Source organism: Carya illinoinensis, chromosome 13, assembly GCF_018687715.1.
Source record: "Carya illinoinensis cultivar Pawnee chromosome 13, C.illinoinensisPawnee_v1, whole genome shotgun sequence".
Lineage (NCBI taxonomy): Eukaryota > Viridiplantae > Streptophyta > Magnoliopsida > Fagales > Juglandaceae > Carya > Carya illinoinensis.
The window spans coordinates 28,935,327-28,959,413 of NC_056764.1; the positions used below are offsets into that span (position 1 = coordinate 28,935,327).

A 24,087-nucleotide genomic window follows, 5' to 3' on the forward strand; every position below is an offset into this window, starting at 1 on the left:
GGTGGTATTGCTGCTGATAAGATGGTTTGGATTCAATCCAGGACTGGGAAATTCTTTGTTCGGTCTTTGTACAAGGCTATGCCTTAGAGGGTGGTGGATCTTCTTGATCATCATTTTTTTGTGTGTTTTTTGGGATGTGTGAGTAAAATCTTGATTAACACCTTATCAATCCAAATCTATTGTCAATCACCCACATATATCCCAAATCCTTGATATTATTGATTGTGTAATGTTTTTTAAAAAGTACAATATTTAAAAAGGGTGGGATTTTTTATGTGGGGTCTCAGGGTTTTATAAATCATGGTGAGGAATTTTGATCCACACGGGTTAGGATTCTCAGGTCGAGAGAAAATTCTTGATATTTAGTGGGGTCAATCAAGGAGACATTAATGAAACAAGATCCGAGATGGTGGACAGCAAAGGAGTGGTATCAATGGTCCAAAATTAGGAGGAGGCCAGCAATTGTGTTGCTCTGCATGGATGTGTGGTTTGCATTGTTAAAGTGTTAGTAGTGATGTCGGAAAGAAAGATCTTATTTGCAAGTTGGTATGGAAAATTCACCATCGGCACCACTAACATGTTTTTTTTTTTGGTTGGCACCGGGTGTTCGGGAACAGCATTCCGACTAATCCCGGGGGTGCACAGAATCTCGGCAAGGAGTTTCCTGCAAGTGCACCTCGGGTAATTCAAGAGGAAGTGTGTGGGGTGGCTGGTGCACAAAGGAAGGAAGAGGAGCTTATGGTGTGGGAGTTTGGAAATTTATCCGGAGTGGATGGGATGTTTTTTGTGGTCATTGTAGGTTTGTGGTGGGAAGGGGCACACAAATTAGATTTTGGCATGATATTTGGTGTGGTGATGTCGCTCTAAAAAACACTTACCCTTCCATTTATAGGATAGCTTTTGATCAGAATTCCTCAGTGGCTGAAAATATGTGTCTTACCGCTGATTCCATACTTTGGTCTGTGAGATTCACTAGAGCAGCACAAGATTGGGAGGTGGGCGCCATCACTGACTTCTATAGCGCGCTACATGACTTGAAGATTAGGGCTGGAGGGGAAGACAGATTATTATGGACATGCACAGGGAATAAGAAATTTTCAGTCCGTTCGTACTACAAGACCTTGACGAATCACTCCCTCAACGCCTTCCCTTGGAAGAGCATTTGGAGAAGCAAGGTTTTGGCTCAAGGTTGCTTTCTTTGGGTGGGTGGCATCTCATGGTAAAATACTAACCATAGATCAGCTAAGGAAGCGTGGACTCGTCATAATGGATTGGTGTTTTGTGTGCAAACTCAATGCTGAATCAGTGGACCACCTTTTCCTTCATTGTGACACAGTAAAGGTATTATGGTATGAGATTTTCTCGAGGCTTGGCATTGCTTGGGCCATGCCACGGAGGGTAATCGATTTACTGTCTTGCTGGCAAGGGCTAAGAGGGAATCGCCAGATTGCAGCTGTATGGAAGATGGTACCTTTATGCTTAATGTGGTGCACGTGGACCGAAAGAAATGGCCGCTGTTTTGAGAATAAGGAATGCTCTCCGGATGCTTTTCGAGCTTTTTTCATTCACACTCTACTCCTTTGGGCATCTACTATAGTTTTGAATGGAAAGAGTCTTAGTGACTTTTATGCTACTATCCTTAGCACTTGGATTGTAGATAGGCTTTTTTCTTGTATACTCCCTGTGTACTTGGGCTTGGCCTATTTACGTGGATCAATAAATTTTATTTACCTATGAAAAAAAAGTAATTCAAGAGGAAAATCCCCTAGTTTGATGGCCCCTAGAAATTGTTTGCACCCAATAGGATTTGAACCTTAGACCTAGGGGGAGCATACCCCCAAGCCCAAGGCCCTTAACCCTTGAGCCAACCCCTAGGGGTTAACATGTCAAATTGAATATTCATTTACATATCAATTTTACTCAGGTCAGTGGCGTAGATGGTCCTCTGCATCAAACTTAAAAGTAAAAGAACTCCAAAGGAAAACAAGTCTGAAAAAAAATAAATGATTTATCACTTTGAGCTGCGAAAGCCACCTTAATTTACAGCTGTCCTGTGAATCTTTTTATCATTCAATTTTTTCTACCCACATCAAATATGAAAAGAATTTAACAACTAATAAAACACAACCTAATTTGAAATTGCCCTTTCAATGGATTATGATATGTCTCAGAGTACAATTGATGACACATCATCTTGTTGTTTCTTTTAAAAAAGAGAAAGGCTGAGTTATCATCCGCCATATCTCTTCAATCTATTTGCCTGTTTTTTTTTTGTATCCGACAATAATAATACAATGTGCTTTGGTTGATACTTTGAAGCAAGGGAGTTTATATTTTTGCTTGCGATGCTTCTATTTAAAATTACTAACATTTGTACTTGTGATGCTTCAATTTAAAATTTTTCTGTTAATGCTTTTGCTTGGGATCATCTGCTTTCATGGGTTTCTTTTTTCCCAGTTCATTTCTAGTACATGTTTGACACATGATTACAAATTTCCAGGTACTGCTGGAGCTAAAGATGTTTCTCCAGAATTAAGAGTCAATCCTGGGAATCCTGCTCTTAAAGCAAGACTGATGTCTATTTTCTGCCGTTCTATAACAGCTGCAAACAGTTTCCCATCTACTTTGCAGTGTATATTTGGCTGCATATATGGTATTTGGCTTTCCTTCCTATAAGTTATTTAGTATTTGCCAATATTTGGCACAGTTCCTTTTAAAACTTGGGGACTGTTCCTGTTGAAAGAATCAATGCTGAATCATTAGTTTTTTGGTTTCACATAGTCATACATTTTTGGTTTGAGCTGATTCAAGCATACAATTGAGGACTCATTTGCACTTTAGTAGATCTAGGGGTGCTACCTGCACCTCCTAGGTGGGCAGCCCCCGGCCCCACCCCCCGTGGGTGGGTGTAGGGGTGAGATTCGGCTAGTCCGGACCGGAGAGACCGACCGGAACGGCTATTTTTGCACCGGACTGGACCCAATTTGGTCTAGTCCAATTTTTATAGGACCGAATTCATTCGGTTCGGCCCTAGTCTAGGGTTTTTCACCCCAGACCGGATTGAATGAATTTTTTTTAATTATTTATATATATTATTAAATAAATAATTGTATATAATTAATTATTAATATATCACAATATTATATAAGTATTATATTCTTTAATGTATAACTATAATATATAGTACTAGTATATATTAATATATTATCAAAAAAATATATTATAAGAGTTATAGTATAAATTATAATCTATGTATAAATTTATAATAGTATTAGTTAACTTAATATGTTAGTATTAAATCACTATAACTACACAGAGTATTATTTAATATAGAATTACCAATTTATCACTAACATATAGTATATTAGTAATACTACTAGTATAGTTATTAGTTATAATATTAGTAATACAACAATCAGTCATGGTCTCGGTTGGACCGCTTTTTAATTTCACCAGAATGGGAAAGTCATTTTCCGGAAGTATGGCAAAAACGTATGCCTCGTATTGGCTCCGATCATTGGCCCATTTTGCTTGATTGTGGAGGTATTCGGAAAGGGCAGCGGCCGTTCAAATTTGAGAATATGTGGTTGAAAGCGGATGGGTTCGTGGATAGGGTTAAACAATGGTGGGGTTCCTATCAGTTCCAAGGTACCCCCAGTTTCATCTTCGCATGCAAATTGAAAGCTCTTAAACGAGATCTAAAAGTTTGGAATGTGGAGTCTTTTGGCAACGTTGGGGAAAGTAAAAAAATAAAGATGGCGGAACTTCAGGAGATCGAGAGGAGGCAAGAGCTACAACCACTTTCCCAGCAAGAACAGGCCCGGAAGTCCGAGCTGGGGGCGGAGATTGAGAGACTACTATTATTAGAAGAAATGTCTTGGCGTCAAATGTCAAGGGCTCTATGGCTGCGCGAAGGTGATCGAAGCACGAGTTTTTTCCATAGAGTTGCAAACGCACATCGAAGAAACAATAACATTGAGACGCTGAAGGTTGATGGGGTGGAATGTAGAGATGAACAGGTAATTCACAATCATGTTATTGAGTTTTATGAGAACTTACTAACAGAGCAGGTGGGGTGGAGGCCGCCACTGAATGGGATGATCTTTGACTCCATCGAAGCAGGTGATGTGGAGCGGTTGGAAAGGGAATTCGGTGAATCAGAAGTACACAGAGTAGTAAGGAAAATGGCCAAGGAAAAGGCGCCAGGACCAGATGGATTCTCTATGGGCTTTTTTCAGGAATGCTGGGAAGTGATAAAAGAGGATCTCATGCAGGTTTTCCAGGAATTTTTCAGTGTTGGAAAATTTGAAAAAAGCCTCAACAACACCTTCCTTGCTTTGATTCCTAAAAAGACTGGGGCTACGGAGATAAAGGATTTTCGGCCTATTAGTTTGATAAATGGGGTGTACAAGATCATATCCAAAGTCCTAGCGAACAGACTAAGTGAGGTGATGGGGAAGATTGTTACACAACCCCAAAATGCATTTGTAAAGGGAAGACAGATATTAGATGCGGTGTTAATAGCTAACGAATGTCTTGATAGTAGATTAAAAGCTGGGAACACAGGGATCATGTGTAAACTCGACATGGAAAAAGCTTACGATCATGTTAACTGGGACTTCCTTCTTCATATGCTCGGGAGATGCGGTTTCGGGGATAGATGGAGGAAATGGATCCGTTGGTGTATATCTTCAGCAAAGTTCTCGGTGTTAGTTAATGGAACTTCAGTGGGTTTTTTCCAGAGTACACGTGGCCTGAGACAAGGGGACCCGTTGTCTCCATTGTTGTTTGTTATTGTTATGGAGGCCTTAAGCAGGATGCTCTCGGCAATGGTCGATAATGGCTTCCTAGCTGGTTTCTTGATTGGAACTCCAGATAGGGGTAATATAATTATCTCTCATCTACTGTTTGCAGATGACACTCATTATGTGTGAAGCTGAGCAAGACCAGATGCGAGTTTTAAAGGCCCTACTTTTCTGTTTCGAGGCAGTATCTGGTCTGAAGGTAAATCTGGAAAAATCTGAATTGGTGCCAATTGGGGCAGTTCCCAGTATAAGTCAGTTAGCTAGCACACTGGGTTGCAAGATCACCGCATTCCCCATGACTTACTTGGGACTCCCGTTGGGGAGTGTCTCGAGGGCCCGTTCAATTTGGGATACAGTGATAGAGAAATTCGAGCGGTGTTTGGCGGGGTGGAAGCGAATGTATTTGTCGAAAGGTGGAAGAATCACGCTGATAAAGAGTACTCTCTCTAATTTACCCACTTATTTTTTATCTCTGTTTCCCTTACCAGCGAGTGTGGCAGGCCGCATCGAGAAGCTTCAGCGAGATTTTTTGTGGGGGGGTATGGGGGACGAGTTTAAGTATCACCTGGTTAAGTGGGAGCAGGTTTGCCGTCCTATTTCTGGGGGAGGTTTGGGAATCAGAAAACTAAGGGTCTTCAATCGTTCTTTGCTAGGCAAATGGCTATGGAGATATTCCAGGGAACCGGTTTCATTGTGGAAACTGTTGATTGAGAAGAAGTATGGGGGTCTATGGGGGGATTGGTGTACCAGAGAAGCAAGAGGGGCCTATGGTGTAGGGCTATGGAAACACATAAGAAGAGGGTGGGGGGCTTTCAGCTGCTTCACTAAACTCCATTTGGGTACGGGTTCTAGAGTAAAATTTTGGAACGATGTCTGGTGTGGAGACAGAGCTTTGAAAGACTTGTTCCCTTCGCTCTTCCAGTTAGCAAGCGCCAAGGATGTGTCAGTAGCGGAAGTCATGGAGGTAGTGGAGGGTCAACTCTTTTGGAATGTCAATTTTAGCAGGAGGGCACAAGACCGGGAAATGAGCAGCTTTGAAGATTTCTACAGCCTCATATACTCTGTTAGACCAAACAGACAACAAGAGGATGCTCTTTGGTGGACTCCCGCAGGTAAAGGTATTTTTACCGTGTGGTCATTTTATAAGACCTTCACTCAAGAGGCTAACATTCAGTTTCCATGGAGAAAGATATGGCGTCACAAGGCCCCTCCCAAAGTGTCATTTTTTGTCTGGACGGCATCCTTAGGTAAGATACTCACCACCGACAATCTGAGAAAAAGGAGGATAATTATCGCAGACTGGTGTTGTATGTGCAGAAGAGCCGGAGAGTCGGTGGATCACCTCCTTTTGCATTGTGATATAGCTAGGAGTCTCTGGAATGAAGTCTTTGGTAGACTGGATATGGCTTGGGTTATGCCAAAAACCGTGGAGGTAGCTTTGGCTTGTTGGGCGAACCTAAGAGGACGGCAACCTATTAAAGCTATGTGGAAGATGATCCCTCACTGCATTATGTGGATTTTGTGGCAGGAGCGCAACGTAAGGACTTTCGAAGTTCAGGCGAGATCGTTAGAGGAGCTTAAAGTTTTATTTTTTAGAACTCTTTGTAGTTGGGCTATTGCCGTTGACTTCCATGGCATGGCTCTTCGAGAGTTCCTTGTCTCTATTGTGCCTACTTAGTTAGGCATCTTGCCTCTTTGTAATACCGGATTTTGCCATCTGTTTTTGATTAATACAACTTGTTTATTCATAAAAAAAAAAAATATATATTTAGATCAATGTATTATTATATTCTTTAATGTATAACTATAATATATAGTAATAGTACATATTAATAATTGTACAATTTATTATGTAATTTTTATTTAATAAGTCACTTAATTTTAATTATGTTAAATAATTTTTTTTTTATTAATCGATTTAAAAAAAAGGTTGGATTGAATGGACCGAACCGGTCCCTAGTCCCTAGGGATGTTCAGTTTGGGAAAAATTATTGATCAAAAATTTCGGTCCATCAACCCCAACCCCCCCCCCCCCCCCCCTCTTTCGGGGGATCGGACTAGACTGGACCGTTCTCACTCCTAGGTCGGTGCCCCTGTCCAGATGTTGGGGGGCGGATTGGCCCCTAGGGCCGCTTGCCTACTGCCCACCCTGTGGTATCACATAGCAAGAGGGAGTGAGGGACTTGGAGTCACATTTTGATATGTATGAAGAAGACTTGGTGATGAGGACATCTCTTATTTTTGTTAGTTTGGTTATTTTACTGATGTTTTATTTATTTTTATTTGGTTTTGTATTAATGGGCTTGGGCTTTAGCCCATAGACTTTTAGGGTTTATATAGGGGTTGTGTTACTTTCATCTTCATTTGAAGGTTTTTGTAATTTCTTGCTCTTGTGTAATAGCAAGCTTGCTCTTCTTTTTATGCTGATTTTTTCTTGGTTTCTTGAATTCTTAAAATGTGATAGGAAGTGGTACCACATCAAGGTTGAAGCAATTGGGGATGGAATTCACTGTGTGGGTATTTAAACATGTAAGGAACTTGTGACTAAGCTTCTTCTTATTCTTCTTCTTCTTCTTGTGCGTGTGTCTATCTCTTATTTGGGGTGTTTTGAGAATATTTGGAAATGGACTTGATAACTAAATATGCACTGTTCCTGCAAAGGGTCCTAGTTACTAGATTGTAGTTTTTGCAGGTTGTAACGCCGTAATGGAGGCCGAATCCACATCTGGGCCTGCATTCCAAAAAGACTAGTAAATGATATAATTGGAGCCCTATTGGAACCATTATAAAGAGCAAAAATTTCTCATTCTTAAGTAATGTGGGATCCCATACTCACCTACCCTTATCACTTAGTATGGGGTATGACAATCTCCCTTAAATTTCTGAAGTACTTGTTGGCCCATCCATTGTAGGTGGCACTGCTTGGTTTGGATAAGCTGTGCTACCATTTGTAACACCCAATGGAGAAGTCACATCTAGGCCTATATTCCAAAAGGACTAGTCAATAATATAATTGAAACTCTATTAGAACTATTATAAGAGCAAGAACTTCTCATTCCCAAACAATGTTGGATCTCATACACCACTTACTCTTATCACTCATAATGGGATATGACAATGATTTTTGTAACACCTCAAGGTAGGCCCAAGCCTTATCTGGGCCTGTACTACAAAAAGACTAGTCAATGATACAATTGGAGCCCACTGGAACCATTGTAAAGAGTAAATATTTCTCATTCCTAAGTAGGATCCCACACACCACCTATCCTTATCACTCAGTATGAGGTAGCACAATCTCTCCTCCTTAAATTCCTGATATCCTCTTCGGGCTCGTCTATCATTGGTGGCATGGCTTAAGACCCACATTTTTGAATGGGATTGGCTCTAATATCGTTTGTAACACCTTAAGGGAGGCTCGAGCCACGCGTGGGCCTATATTCCAAAAAGACTAGTCAATGATATAATTGGAGCCACATTGGAACCATTATACAAAGCAAGAATTTCTCATTCCCAAGTAATGTGGGTTCTTGTACACCACCTACCCTTATCACTCAGTATGGGATGTCACATAGGCTATGGTTGAACCAACTTGGTTCTAGGTTTTTGCATTAAGCACCTAAGTTTCATCAGAGTGTTATGTTATTAAGTTGTAAATAAAATATGATCGGCTTATTTTAATTGATAGTGTATGAGTGCACGCAATCTCCTCTCCGGCGCTGCTCGCCGGAGTTGACATTCTTTTCTCTGCTTTTTTCCCCCTCCACTTTGCTTCTTTTCTCCTTTTTTCACTCTGCTTAGTATCCTTATACTTAGTTCCGATGGATGAAGTTAGGCGTTTTATGGTGGAGTCAAAAACTTTCTTCTTCTCGAAGGTAGGAGCTAACAGTTTTCGCATTACTGAGAAGAATAGACGTATGGTTTTATTCATACTCATTAACGGCGTTACAGCCTCTTGGGTAGTGAGAATGGTCATGGAAGCCATTGATGCTTCTGAGCGTGAAGGTTTTTTTAAGAAACTGAGAATGGGGAATGGGCTGTTCACTTTGCAACGGCTTAGAAATTCCAGGGGACGTTACCTTCTACTAGAGGAATTCAACAACGGCAGGAGAAGGGGTTCGTTGATCATCCCTGAAGGAACTAAGGGCAGTGGATGGGAAGGTTTCACTTATCACCTTAGGAAGGTGGCTGTGCAAGTGGTGTCTCGCTTAGAAGGGGTTGCGCAGCGAGATGAAACTGTCATGGAGGCAGGAACAGCCTCGTACGCAGCTGCTTTGGCTGGTTCCTTGCCAGAACACCGCTTACCCAGTGTTTTCAACAAACCTGGTTCTTGCCCAGTAGTCTTAGGAGGATCTTCTGAGAGCTGTAAAAATATGGGGGATGTCGAGGGTGTCTTTTGGGCTGTCAGAGCTCAACTTTCTGGAGTACTGCAAGAAGTTTCCTCTTTGATGCAAAGGGTCGATTTGGGTCTGAACATGGTGATGGGACTGGGCAACGTAGGTGGTGGGAGGAAACAGTCTACGGATTCTGATTTTTCTCTGATTGCTGAAGAGGAAGTGAGAAGGAATGGATCGGTAAGGGGAGAGGAATGGAGGGTTAATGGGATTAATGGGTTTAATGGGCTGGGCCCTGTTTTAAATGCACCCTTGCATGCCTGGGTGATGGGGAAGCTTGTGGTGGAGCCCAGGCCCATCCTTCTTGCACAACCCGATCCAGGCTCCCCTCCGTCACAGGCCGTAAGGCCCCACTCACGGGCCACAGGCTCACGGATCCAACCTTCACAGGCCCAAAGCCCTCCACACGGAAAACCAACAGGGCCTCGGAACACGGGTGTTTTAGAAAGAACCTCCGGCGCGTACCTGTCTTCCCCGCCGGTGATGAACAGGGCCTCCCCTCCGACAACACAGAACCGTCCGCTGGTCGCTGGAGAACAACCCGAAAGGATACTGGAGCACCCGACGACACTTTCTAGACCCGAGAAAGCCTCCTTGGCCGCGATGGACCGACCTGGTTCGTCTCAGGCCATCGGCGTCTCGCCGTCGACACAGAACAGGTTGATCGACTCTGGCGAACATGGGGAATGCTCCTTGCAGGCGAAGAAAACCACTGAGGGTTCTTCTAAGGACACGGGGGTGCCGTGTACTCTTGGCCCAACGGTGGAGGCAGACTCGTCTCAGGCCATCGGCGTCTCGCCGTCGACACAGAACAGGTCGACCGACTCCGACGACCTTGGGGATTGCTCTTTGAAGACGTTGAAACCCACTGAGGGTAGTTCTAAGGACACGGGGGTGCCGTGTACACTCGGCTCAACCATGGGGGCAGTCTCTAAAGCCCCGTTTCTTTCCTTAGGTCTCTCTGAGAATTTATCTAGGGTTCTATGCACTGAGATGGTGGAGGTTAACGCCTCTTCTGCGGAAGGAGGGTCTTCGGATGAAGGGTCACTGTATGGGTCAGACCTACAGATTATTTGCAAGGAATTAGGAGCTGAGACTCTGTCAACTGACCCAACTGACCCCGAGGGTTTACCTAGCCCTCTTTGTTCACTGCCACGAGCAGGTACATGGACTGATTTACACCCGGAGTGGGTCCTTCAGAAGGTCAATGATATGCGACATTGCTTGGGCATGTCTTGTGAAGGCTTCGAGGACCAGATGCAAGCTCTTCTTCTAGCAATCCAAGCTGGCCAGCCTTCTCTTGCTAGATCTGGAGGCAAGAAAGACAGGGAACTCAAGAGATTGACCTGTTCTATAAACTATGATGCTCGGGAGGGTAGCGTGGGTAAAGGGAGACACAAGGATAGGGTGAACTTTGGTGATCCATGAAGCCCAAAATTCTCGCATGGAATGTTTGTGGTTTGAATGACCCGAACAAACGTCTCTCTATAAAGAACCTTTTGCGGGAATGGAAAGCTGATGTCATTTGTTTTCAGGAAACGAAACTAAAGTTCATTGATAGGCATATCATCCGAAGTTTGTGGAGTTGTCCTTATGTAGGATGGACCACCCTTGCTTCTAAGGGCGCCTCAGGGGGTATTTTGGTAATGTGGGATAAGAGAGCAGTTAATTTTATTGAGGATTGCATCGGTGATTTTTCTATAGCTTGTTCTTTCTCGAATGTGGATGATGGTTTTTGTTGGGGCTTTGCAGGGGTTTATGGGCCAAATGATGATAGTAGTAGAAAATTTCTTTGGGATGAGCTGGCTGGCCTTTGTAGTTGGTGGGATATCCCGTGGTGCATTGGGGGTGACTTTAACATCACCCAGTTTCCGAGTGAGCGGTCTGGGGTTTCTTCAGCCATGGCTGATTTCTCCTCACTCCTTTTTAACCTAGACTTGGTAGATCTCCCTTTGGCAGGGGGAGATTTTACTTGGTCAAACGGAAGGGCTTGGTCAAGGTTGGACAGGTTTGTCGTCTCCCCTTCTTGGGAGGCCCATTTTCCCACTCTTTGTCAAAAGCGACTCCCCCGGCTTTGCTCAGATCACTTTCCCGTCCTGTTAGATTGTGGGGGCCTTCATGAGGGAAGAAGGTATTTTAAGTTCGAGAACATGTGGCTGAAAGTTGATGGGTTCCTCGAAAAAGTCAGGGCATGGTGGGCATCTTAACAACTCATAAGTACTCCTAGTTTTGTTCTTGCAGGGAAACTAAAAGCTTTGAAACAGGATCTAAGGAAATGGAATCTGGAAGCCTTCGGGAACATTAATGACCAGCGTAACAGTCTATTTTTAGAGCTGCAGCAACTTGATGCACGACAAGCGACAGGGACATTGTCGGTCGATGATGGGGTAAGAAGATTAACTATTGTTGCTGAGCTGGAGAAACTTACTCTCATGGAAGAGATTTCATGGAGGCAAAAGTCACGGGCTCTTTGGCTGAGGGAAGGAGATAGAAGCACAAAGTTCTTCCATAGAGTTGCCAACTCTCACCATAGGAACAACGCCATAGAGGTCCTTTATGAGGAGGGCGGGATCGTAATGGGTAGAGAGGCGATAAAGGATCACATTGTCCACTTCTATGACAAGCTTTTGATAGAACAATATTTTGGGAGACCCAAGGTAGATGGTCTAGCTCTTGATTCCATTGACCACTCAAGTGCGGCTTGGTTGGAGAGGCCTTTTGACGAAGATGAAGTGCTTGGTGCGCTAAAAGGAATGAATAAAGACAAAGCCCCAGGTCTAGATGGCTTCCCAATGGCTTTCTTCCAAGCCTATTGGGATATTATTAGGGAGGATCTCATGAAGGTCTTTATCGAATTTCACTCCTTTATGAAATTTGAGAAGAGCCTAAATGTTTCCTTCATCGCCCTTATTCCCAAAAGGGCAAGATCGGTGGAAGTGAACGATTTCCGCCCCATAAGCTTGATCAGTGGGGTTTATAAGATCATTTCCAAAGTTTTGGCGAAGCGGCTGAGTGGTGTCATGGGGAAGATCATTTCGAAGTCTCAAAATGCTTTCGTGAAAGGAAGGCAAATCCTAGACTCGGTCCTCATCGCCAATGAATGCTTGGAGAGCAAAATTAGATCCGGCACTCCAGGTATCTTGTGCAAATTGGATATGACAAAGGTTTTTGATCATGTGAATTGGGACTTCTTATTGTATATCCTTGGTAGGTATGGTTTCGGGGAAAGATGGTGCCAGTGGATAAAGCATTGTATCTCAACAGTCAGATTCTCGGTCTTGGTCAATGGCACCCCGGAAGGCGTTTTCAACAGCTCTCGAGGTCTACGACAAGGGGATCCTCTCTCGCCACTTCTTTTTATTCTTGTAATAGATGTCTTGAGCAGAATGTTGGAAGGGGCAGTGGAAAGCAGTTTCATCTCAGGCTTCTCGGTTGGTGGTTCTCCTCATGGAAGCTTGACAATCTCCCACCTCCTCTTTGCCGACGATACCTTGATTTTCTGCCATCCGGATCTAGACCAGTTTCGATCCCTACGTGCTCTTCTTCTTTGCTTTGAAGCTGTTTCTGGCCTCAAGGTGAACTTAGCAAAGTCAGAGGTGTCCTCGTTGGCTCGGTCATCAACTTAAGTGAGGTAGCTGCCATCTTGGGCTGCAAGGTCTCTCTCTTGCCTATGAAATACCTTGGACTTTCCTTGGGAGCCCCTCATAAATCTAAAGCAATGTGGGAAGGGATGATTGAGAAAATTGAAAGCAAACTGGCAGGGTGGAAGAGAATTTACTTGTCCAAGGGGGGAAGAATCACGCTTATTAAGAGCACGCTCTCTAACCTTTCAACTTATTTCCTCTCTTTATTTCCTGTGCCTGCAGGGGGTGGCGAATAGACTAGAGAAGATTTTCCACGATTTTTTATGGGGCGGGTTGGAGGATGCAAAGAAATGTCACTTAATCAAATGGGATAAAGTATGCACTCCGTTGTCTTCTGGTGGGTTGGGCTTAAGAAATTTACGAACCTTCAACAAAGCACTCCTGGGAAAATGGCTATGGCGGTACCATCTCGAGGGAGATGCTCTTTGGAGGAACACCTTAGATGCCAAATATGGGAGTATTTGGGGAGGTTGGTGTACCAAAGAAGCAAGAGGGACATATGGCGTGGGAGTCTGGAAATTTATTCGGAGTGGATGGAGTAACTTTCTTGGAACCTGCAAATTTGCGGTGGGAAGAGGCACGCGCACCCGTTTCTGGCATGACATTTGGTGTGGGGATGTCGCTCTGAAAAATGCTTTCCCTTCTCTTTTCAGGATCGCTTTTGATCAAGGTTCCTCGGTAGCCGATAATATGTGCAGCGCTGTTGACTCCATCTAGTGGTCTGTGAGATTCTCTAGATCTGCCCAAGATTGGGAGGTGGGAGTCATCACTGATTTCTACAGCGCATTATATGAGATGAAGGCAAGGGCGGGAGGGGAGGACAACTTACTTTGGACATGCACAGGAAATAAGAAATTCTCAGTCCGTTCTTATTACAAGGCCTTGACAAACGACCCCTGCAACATCTTCCCGTGGAAGAGCATTTGGAGGTGCAATGTACCCCTCAAGGTAGCTTTCTTTGGATGGGTGGCTTCTCATGGTAAAATTTTGACTATAGACAAGTTAAGAAAACGTGGACTCTACTTATTGGATTGGTGCTTCATGTGCAAACACGACAGTGAATCTGTGGTCCACCTCCTTCTTCATTGTGAAGTAGTTAAGACATTGTGGGATGAAATCCTATCCAGGCTTGGTATCGCATGGGTTATGCCTAGGAGAGTGATTGATTTATTATCTTGTTGGCAAGGGATAAGGGGCAATCGTCAGATAGCTGCTATTTGGAAGATGGTACCTTTATGCTTAATGTGGTGCACATGGATCGAAAGGAATAGACGCTTTTTTGAGAACAAGGAATGCTCCCTAGATGGTTTCAGGGCATTTTTCTTTCATACCCTATTACTTTGGGCGTCTTCTATTGTATTGAACGGAACAAGTCTTCACGACTTTTATGCTACTATTCGCAGCACTTAGTTTGTAACTAGGCTCTCCTTGAATACTCCTTGTGTACTCAGGCTTTGCCTATTTACGTGGATTAATAAAATCTTTTACTTATAAAAAAAAAATTGATAGTGTATGAGTTTCGTCAATTTTAAAATGTTTTAATATTTTCGTTTTTTTGTTTCGTCTCACTCAATAAAATTTTTGACTTATGGAAAAAAGATAGTTTGGTGTTTGGTGGGTGTTAGTATCGTAAATTCTTTTCCTAGTTCAGGTGGGAGCAATATACATGCTTAAAATACATGTCATAGTTCACCAAACAGCCCCCCTGCTGTACCTAATCTCAACCTCTTTGCAATGTGAGCAATGGATGACTTGCATGCTGCATTTTGTTAACAGGTAAACAAGAGGCTGTTCCCACCATCCCTCTGTTTACCATAAAAATTCTAATCTTACAATATTGGAATTTCAGATCATGTGAATTAATTTGAATGGGTAGACACTTTTTTTTTTTTTTAAGTTAAGCTAGAACTGCATTGTCAACAAATCAAGGTACTTACTAAGAAACTTTTGCATGGCGACCATGTCCCATAAATAAATCTTAAATACTCAGTATCTGGAAGAAAGACTTCGCCTAACCATAAATTCTCCAATTTTTGGCAACTTGTGTTAATTGCTTTAAATGATGGTGGACCTCTAGAATCATATGCAATTGAAGCTTTGTGCAGCCCATTTATATAATTAGAACTATAAGATTTCTTGTACACGACAAATTTTTTATTATTTGGTTATGTTGGAGGCAAGAATCTGAGAATCCAAAGACAAAGTATTCTTGAAACTTTAGGTAGAAGCAAAATGATTGACCTTGTAATATCCTCTTCCCATTAGTGATAGAATAAATAACTTCTGATAGGTAATCAAGAGTTTTATTCATAAGAAAAGGAGGCATGGCGCAAGTACACTGGAAATATACGTGTAAAGTACCTCATGGGTGCAAACAATCATTTGGGACCACACCTCAGGGTGAAAAACTAACGATTTAACCAGTTCCGTGTAGGGAAACTTCCAAGGGTGTGGTGCACAGGACCGGGGTTTACTCTGCAGGGGTGGGTTCGAACTCGAAGGGCCTTGCCTTGAAGAGGTTCCCTGACATAAAAAAAAAAGTACCTAACTAGGGTTTACAACTGAAAGAAGAAAATCATGGGCATTTAGACCATTAAAGCCGAGGACCCCCGCCCATATACAAGATTTTAAAAAAAAGAACTTTAAGCTCATCCATTGTCTTCTCACGATCCTCGAAGTTTTTATTTCGCTCCTTCCAAATGCATCAACACATGCATATAGGGGCCGTCCTCCATATTGTTGCAACTTGAGGATTGCATTGGAGTCCTCTCCAGATTGATAGAAAATCCAACAGCCTACGAGGCATAGCCTAGGATAATCCTATTCCTGCAAAAACTGATCTCACAAGGTCCTGACCACCTCACAATGTAGAAGCAGGTACTGATTCCTCATTCTTCTTACACGTGCAACACCAATTCAACAACATTATTCGACGTTTTCTCAAATTGTCTATGGTAAGAATCTTGTCTAGGGATGATGTCCAAAAAAATAAAAAGTTGTCTAGGGTCTTCCATATATTCTTCCATTGAAAAGGTGTATAAGATGAGATTACTAAGACTGTCAATATCAGTTGAAATTTATAAGGGTCTATCTCTGCTGAAAAATGCAAGATCTAGTAACGTACATGTTGCTCAGCACTGCACACACTTTGATGTATTTTGTGTGCCCATATGTGCATTAAGCCACAATGTTTTAACTTTATCATATTTAGATACGTATTGCCTGTTTGGATGTTGAGAAGTGGAGAAAAAGTATAACATTTTTGAAAAAACGTTGAGATGAAGTTTTTTGTGGAAGTTGTGGGTTCCACCTCATGATATGTTTGGATTGTGGAAATTTGTAGAAAATTTTTTGGAAAAAAACTAATTATGTAAATTAAAAGTGAAAAAACTTATCCGGGTGACCACAGGGTCACATACGAGGGGTGGCCACTGTTGGCCACCCATAGGGTCACACCGTGGTGCCCTAGTTACCACGAAGTGGGTTGGCTCAACCATCACAAGGTGTGTTTGTGGTGGCCAACCCGATTCATTGTATTTTATTTTTATGTTATGATGTAGCTTTTAGTTTTTAATGCTTTTTGATTGAAGAAGTGAACATATGTTCAGATGAGGAGCATAAAAGTTTTTGAGTGAGATGTTTTTGAGTTTTGCATGCTTGTGAATGAAGTTATGAGAAATGTTGAGACTCGTTGAGAGGAAAAAAAAAAGGTTAAAAAACTTCGCATCCAAACATGGCAGTCTATTTCTCCGTACAAAAACACAAATTTATTGGAGTAGCTTATTTCTGTAATATATGCTGATTTATAACAAATATGTCTTAGGGTCCGTTTGGATATTTAGAATATCTCAGTATATCTATGAATAGTAGGGAAATGTTTGAGTTAAGATGTTTTATTGAGTTTTGGGAAAGGAGAGAGGAAGAGTTGAATAAAAATATTATAAAATTGTTTGATTATTATTTTTGTTTTGAAATTTGAAAAAGTAGTATTATTTTTTGTGTTTTGTTTGAGAGTTTGCAAAAGTTGTAATAATTAGATAAAAAAGTTGAAGTTTTGAAATTGAAATGTGTTTTCTGTTTAGTGATGTTTGGAAAGGAAATATCTGAGAACATATGAGAATACTTGAAAACAGTTGTGTTGCCAAATGCGCTTAATCTATGTATGTATGAGTTCTGATTTTGACATTGTTTTTCCCACTTCATTTTTAAATTTAATTTATGCAGGCAAAAATTGAGCAGCTCAAGCTTATCAGCCCTGTTATACTCACTGGAATTCTGAAGTCGCTTGACAGTTATTCGATTTCGGAATCAGGTATTTTCTTGCATTTGAAGTTTTTGACTTGTTCTATATGTATATAATAAGTATTTATTGAATTCAACCTGATTGGTTTAGTTTGCTAAATTCATCCAGACGCTACTGCTAGGGACACTAAAACTTTTGCTTTTCAAGCAATTGGATTGCTTTCACAGCGCATGCCTCACCTTTTCAGGTTTATCACCTTTACCTCTTCTTTCTTTGTTTCTAATTAAGCTTTGCATATATAATTCTCTAATGGAAACGTTTTCTCTCACCTTAGTGATAAGATTGACATGGCCGTTCGTCTTTTTGAGGCATTGAAAGTGGAGCCTAAGTCTCTTCGTTTCATTATTCAAGAAGCAACCAATTCCCTTGCTGTGGCATACAAGGTTAGCTAGTTTTTCTCCACTTTTGTCCTGACCATTAACATCGTGTTGCTTATCAAAAACTTTGTTGAAGTGAATCATATCTCTTCCCGATCTTGTAATTTATTCACAAGCTATTGCTAATGCTTCACTAATCTCAGTTTTTGCAATTTATTCGTGGTTATGTGGATTGTTCGTTTCCTCTATGATAATGGTCAGTTTGATGGTAGGGAAATTTTTTTATTTATCAAGTGTATTTTATAACACTTCCACCCTATTCCCACAGTTCAGAATTTCGTTAGGCAAGTGGTCAACAAATAAATAACTGTTGAAGGTTGTGCCGATATGTGTAGGGAAAGGTCACGTGTTAATGGGAGTGAGAAGATTGAGGTTCTTAGAGGTGTTTTCTTTGGAGATCCTTCACATAGTATTCGATATTGTTATCCAATAGTGCTTCTGATCGATTCACATGTCAGCTGTGTCTATTTTGGACATTAGTATGACCAGCACGTCACCATCACAAGGTCCACATGTAGATCCTCAAGTTTAGTATCTAATATATATATATATTTTGATAAGTTTTTTGTTTTTTTTTTTTTATAAGTATAAATTTTATTCATCAAATGCAAGAGGCGAAGCCCATGTACACAGTAAGTATACAAAAGAAACACCTAAATACATTCTAATACTAGGAAAATGAGGACAAAAACTCATGGACAGCCCCTCCATTTAGTACAATAGCTGAAAACCATCTAAACAAAGAACACAAAAAACATTTCCAGTATTTTTTGATAATTAGTATCTAAAATATATATGCTGTTAATTTATATTTATTTAAGTTAATATTTACTCTCTACTTGTGATCAACATCACTCCTTATTGTTAGCGTATCACTTCATTTCTTCTTCTTCTTTAATACAACCTCTTATCAATCCAACCCTAATAATAGTTAGTGCTCTTGAATTTGTTTTTTTTTTTTTTTTGGGGTGGGGGGAGGGGTGAAGATTGAAGGCCACAGTGAAAGCCAAAAGCTGAAATAAAAACCTAGTGGGATTCTTGTTTTGGTCAGTAGTATGCTCATAGCTTGCTCAGAGTTAATTCATGCATACTCAAAATGTTTATTTAAGGGAAATATGGGTGGATTACTCTGCATGCATGCTTATTGCTTTCCAGTGCAATCTTGTTCTATATGTACCTTAAAATTGAGATTTTCCTGAATAAAATTAGCTTGCTGAGAATATCTGATAATTTAATATCCAAGCTAGGTCGTGTCAAAATAACTCTTCTTTCGGTAATTTTCACTCACCTGCCCTTTGTATCGATCTAAGCTGATTTATCATCTGTGTGGCAGGGAGCCCCCACAGCAGTGTTAAAGGGTTTGGAGACACTTTTGCTGAAATATTCTCAAGAGGTATTGTGCATTTTCAGTTGGCGAACTTTGTTTGTCTGTTGCTCTCTGGTCTACCTTCTAAGAATAATAATTTCTTGATTTTTGGTTCACTGGTAACTTGCTACTCCATCATTGATGGCTAATTTCTTGGCGCTTCACAGGAACAAAGTGAAGTACGATTTTGTGCTTTGAGATGGGCTACATCTTTGTATGATTTGCAACATTGCCCAAGTAGGTTTATTTGTATGCTTGGGGCAGCAGATTTTAAGTTGGATATAAGGTAATGTTATTCATTTTGCTTTTTAATTTTTTTAATTTTTAATTTTTATTATTTTTTATTTTAAGGTAATCATTTCGCTTTTGTAGTAGAAAAAATTCAATTTGCAGCAAACTCTCTCTCTCTCTCTCTCTCTCTCTCACTCTCTCTCATATATGTATATATATATACATGTATATATGGTAAGCACATGTATTAATAGTTATGTGTGTGTGTGTTGCGTTTCAGATCATAATTCAAATTCAATTTGTAATCTCAAGTTTTTCCTTGAATATCGCCTTTGAAGTGTGCTTTCATATTCTTTAGCATCTGATTATAATTGTTCTGATTCTTAGATGTGTATGCCATAGTTGTGTACTATTTATTTTGTGTAGTGTAAGAAATTTAACTTAGCTTCATGTTGTTCTTGTGATATATGATGATATGTTGTTTTCTTATCATGTACTTATCAAAAAAAAAAAAAAAATGTTGTTTTCTTATCATGTAGTTCCCTTGCATCTTCAGATGACAAAATATGCTCAGCATCCTCATTTGATTTTATCAACAAATTATAACATTGGCATCCTCTTTCTTTTTGCCTCTGGTTATTTAGGGAAATGGCACTAGAGGGTCTTTTTCCAGCTAAAGATGATGGGCGAACAGAAAGTCAAAATCTTGACCTTCAATATCCAAAGCTTGGTGACATGCTGGATTATATTGTTAAACAGCGGCCTATGTTGTTGAATTCAGAGGAAAACAGGCAACAAAAGCTTCTTTTTACATCAAAAACATATGTGGTTATGATTCAATTTTTGTTTAAGTGCTTTGAGTCTGAGTTGGAGATGAACAACTCTTTAGAAGGATCATCTGAATTTCGGTCTTCAGTTGAGGCAATGTGTTCACTACTAGAGCATGCTATGTCTTTTGAAGGTTCTGTTGAGTTGCATGCTAATGCTTCCAAGGCATTGGTTGCAGTTGCATCTCGCGTTCCCAAGGTTGGCTCAGATTATCTTGGTTGGTTGCTTCTTTCTGCTTTATCTTTTATTTCTTACATATTATTGCTCTTTATAGGTGATAGAATCACACTATGCTCTAAAATCATCCTGGCTAAAGCAATTACTTGGTCATGTCGACTTGGATACTCGTGAATCTGCTGCACGCTTACTTGGAATAGCTTCCTCTGCTCTTCCTATATCTGAATCAACTGATCTTATTTCTGAGCTGATTGCCTTGATCACTGGAACACAAAAGTTAAGGTTTGTTGAATGCACTCTGTAAGGAATTTAATATTTGCTGCAGATAATGGAAATTATTAAATATCTCTATCTTTATTTATTCTGTTTTTTGCTTTAGGTTTGAGACTCAGCATGGAGCATTATGTGCAATAGGATACATCACTGCAGCTTGTATGTCTAGAGTGCCTGCTGTGAGTTGGACATTTGCATTTCTACCTTATATATTTAAATGCTTTCTGTCGCATCATTATCTTTTTCCTTATGAATTGAGAGCATCTTGTATAAGGAGGTTATCACTGGCAATTTGGCTGCATTGCTGGGTTGCCATGTGTGTTTTCCTCGTATGTCTTATGGTGGATTACCATTATGGCCCCCTTCTAAAACAAAATATGTTTAAAAGCTTAGTGTCAACCAGGGCAGCTATCTGTCCTATATGGGAGGGTAGCTGCCCTCCTTGCCCGCACCCCGACCTGGGCAGGGTGGCTATATGCCCCGGCCCCCACTCCACGATGAAGCCGTACAAAATAAAAAATCAATCGAAACAAAAACCAAATATCAAAATCGGAACGAATTATAAAAGGACAAAATCAGTAGAGCTTCAATGGACCCTTTTTTTCTTGTTAAGGCCCTGAAATGAGCCCAATTTTACTTGATGGTCTCTTTTAGTGCAACCTCCCTTGAAAATTTGTCAATAAGTTACCCAGCCATCAAAGCTCACAGCTGGCTACGATGTGGAGGATGATTCCTTTGTGTTTACTGTGGTGTCTTTGGATGGAAAGAAATGAGAGATGCTTCAACAACAAGGAGAGAACAGTGGGGGAAATCTGGAACTTTTTTGTATTTTCTTTGGTTCAATGGTTTTCTGCAATTGTCATAAAGGGAGGGAATGTTCATGACTTTTTGATTTCTTTTCAGCTTGCTAGAGTGTAATTAGGTGTCTCTTTTGTATACTTCCTGTATACATGGGCTTTGCCTAGTTGCATTCGTTCAATAAAGTTTATTACTTTAAAAAAAAAATACCTTACCTAAGCGCTTCCTTGCCAACTGAAGTATGAAAAGTTTCACACTACCAACACGACCCGTTGGCTTGGAAACTTTCGCCGGAGGCTGCCTTGAGCCTGTCAATGCCACTTGTGATGATCCTTTCCCTTCGTTGAAACTGATTTCTCAACCCTTCTAGCTCTATTGACAGAACTCTTCCTAGGTTCATAACCAAAAGCCCGGAAATATGTCGAATCTCTTGTTGTTCATCTTGAAAGTGAATCCAACCCTTTGCTTGCCTTCGTTCTGGTATGAACCTCCATTACCATTTTTTGCAAGAGACAAGGATCTACACTATCTATTAGAACACCATTGGGCAAGAAAAGCTTTGTTTCCCACCCTAGACGATTTTACAAATTCCTTGGACCCTTGTGCAATGTCTTCATTATCCTTAGAAGCCAGCCCATGCAGTCATTCTCATGGATACCAATCTCACTTACCCCTCTACATCATTTGGTTATTTGTAAATCTGAAAACCCCTCCTTTGCCCAGAACTCGAAAGAATTGGCTTCATCGGGTACCCTACTCAACAATCCCGTCGACCAAACTAATATGAAATCATCACAATAAGTGGCTATAAAAGGAGTCTCCTGCGAGAATCACAATGGAGCAAACAGCCATCACAGAGAGAGAGGGAGAGGGAAAGGGAGAGCGGGAGAGTGGGAGAGATGGAGAGAACGATAGCGGGGGAGAGTGAGAGGGAGAGGGAGAGGGATGGAGAGCTTACCTGTTTGCATCATTTGGTTATTTGTAAAACTGAAAAACCCTCCTTTGGCAGGAAAAAAGACTTGCTACTCAACAATCCCATGGGCCAAACTAATTTAAAATCACAACAAGGACAAAGAAAAGTGGTAACACAAGGAGTCACCAGCGAGAATCACCATGGACCGAACAGCAGTCAGAGAGGGAGGGAGGGAGGGAGGGAGGGAGGAAGTGTTCTTTTAAATAGAAAAGCTTGAAATAAATGGAGCTTTATTTAGCAAATCATATTGAAAATCAGTTTCTGCTTCAGCACTTATGATTGTAGTTTTGTCCAACATTTTTTGACAGTTTCCAGAGTCATTGTTTCAGAATACACTTAAGTGCCTGGTTGATGTTGTTATTTCTGAGACCGCGCCACTGGCCTCAGTTGCAATGCAGGCACTAGGCCATATTGGGCTTTGTGTTTCATTGCCCCCTGTTATTATTGATTCTAATTCAGGTGAATTTTTTGTCCCGCTTCTGAAATCTAGTGGATTAAACTGCAGTTGTAATATTTTTGCACCAAGACTTGAGATATCATTAACCCATCTATTATACTGCAGTTGATGTTCTGATGGTTTTACAAGAAAAGTTGAGGAAGCTACTCTCTGGTGATGATATCAAAGTGATCCCAAAGATTGTTATATCCATAGGACATGTCTGTGTAAAGGAAACATCATCTTCACTTCTAAATATTGCCCTCAACTTGATTTTCAGTCTCAGCCGATCTAAGGTGAGTTTTTTTCCTTTTGGTACTGACTGTGCTTCTTTACATTCGTAAGTAGTGAAATGAATCTGCATTGTTTTTCCAGTTTTTTAAAGCCAAAACCAGGCCAAGGATGGTCATTTCTCTTTTTGCCTCACAAATTACTCCAGTCAACAGCAGACTGATCCAACCAAATATGTGTATATTCTGGTTGGTCTAGGTTAAATTTATAAATTATTCAATATTATATGGGGGAGACGTTGTAGTCTTAAAATTATATAATAACAGAAACAGCAGCCTTAGTTGCCATATCTATAACAATTGAGACGAAGTTTATTATCTTATTCACTTTACCTTAGGTAAAGGTTGCAAAAAGGTTATTGAATTTTTTGAAGTCAAATAAACTTCGCAGAAAATGAGGAAATGCTTATTTGTGTGCCTTGAGGGGTGCTGTCTAGGAGTTGGTTCTCATTGGAAGCAAATGTATTTGAAAATAGGAGTATGAATGCCCATATGGATGTTTCATTCCTCTTTATCTTGCACATTTTACTTTCTGATTTTATATACTTGTACATGAATTTTGGTTCTCAGTTTGTTTTTATTTCTTGACACCTATATTTTAAGTTTGACCGACTTTGGCAGGTTTTGTTCAGTTCTGTGATTGGAAAACCACTAATAATCGCGTATTTTGGGTTGTACAGGTCGAAGATATCCTCTTTGCTTCTGGGGAGGCTCTATCGTTTATATGGGGTGGTGTACCTGTGACTGCTGATGTGATTCTCAAAACGAACTATACCTCACTTTCCATGGCTTCAAAGTTCCTTACTGGAGATGTGAGCGCCTCTCTCTCAAAATATAGTCCTACTGGGAAAATTGAGCTGAATGAAGATTATAGCATCATGGTTAGAGATGCAATTACTCGAAAGCTTTTTGATGACCTTTTATACAGTACCAGAAAAGAAGAGCGCTGTGCCGGAACTGTCTGGCTGCTATCACTAACAATATATTGTGGCCATCAACAGGCCATACAGTTAATGCTTCCTGAAATTCAGGTTTTCCCTTGCACTAGTAGCCAAAATATTCACCTTCATTTTTTTTTTCTCTTCCATATTTTTGAGAGTTATCCGCATGCACTGGACTTTTGCTAAGTGTTATGGTCTTCTGACTGCAGCATGTGTATTCAATTTCAAAGCAGTTCGTACATGATCTCTGCAGT

At 40.7% G+C, this 24,087-nt stretch overlaps 1 protein-coding gene across 2 annotated transcripts in view; it reads left to right on the top strand.

Moving 5' to 3' along the window:
* The window catches only part of LOC122291736 (proteasome adapter and scaffold protein ECM29), a 68,799-nt gene that overhangs the window by 10,448 nt on the left and 34,264 nt on the right, over positions 1-24,087 (top strand). For both annotated transcript variants that reach the window (XM_043099666.1, XM_043099665.1), the window contains exons 8-20: positions 2,501-2,653; positions 7,270-7,334; positions 17,065-17,152; positions 17,252-17,330; positions 17,418-17,526; positions 18,854-18,913; positions 19,054-19,172; positions 19,762-20,143; positions 20,220-20,404; positions 20,502-20,574; positions 22,475-22,625; positions 22,729-22,898; positions 23,573-23,923. In XM_043099666.1, the coding sequence (XP_042955600.1) occupies positions 2,501-2,653; positions 7,270-7,334; positions 17,065-17,152; positions 17,252-17,330; positions 17,418-17,526; positions 18,854-18,913; positions 19,054-19,172; positions 19,762-20,143; positions 20,220-20,404; positions 20,502-20,574; positions 22,475-22,625; positions 22,729-22,898; positions 23,573-23,923 (1,985 nt within the window). The remainder of the gene's footprint in view (positions 1-2,500; positions 2,654-7,269; positions 7,335-17,064; positions 17,153-17,251; positions 17,331-17,417; positions 17,527-18,853; positions 18,914-19,053; positions 19,173-19,761; positions 20,144-20,219; positions 20,405-20,501; positions 20,575-22,474; positions 22,626-22,728; positions 22,899-23,572; positions 23,924-24,087) is intronic.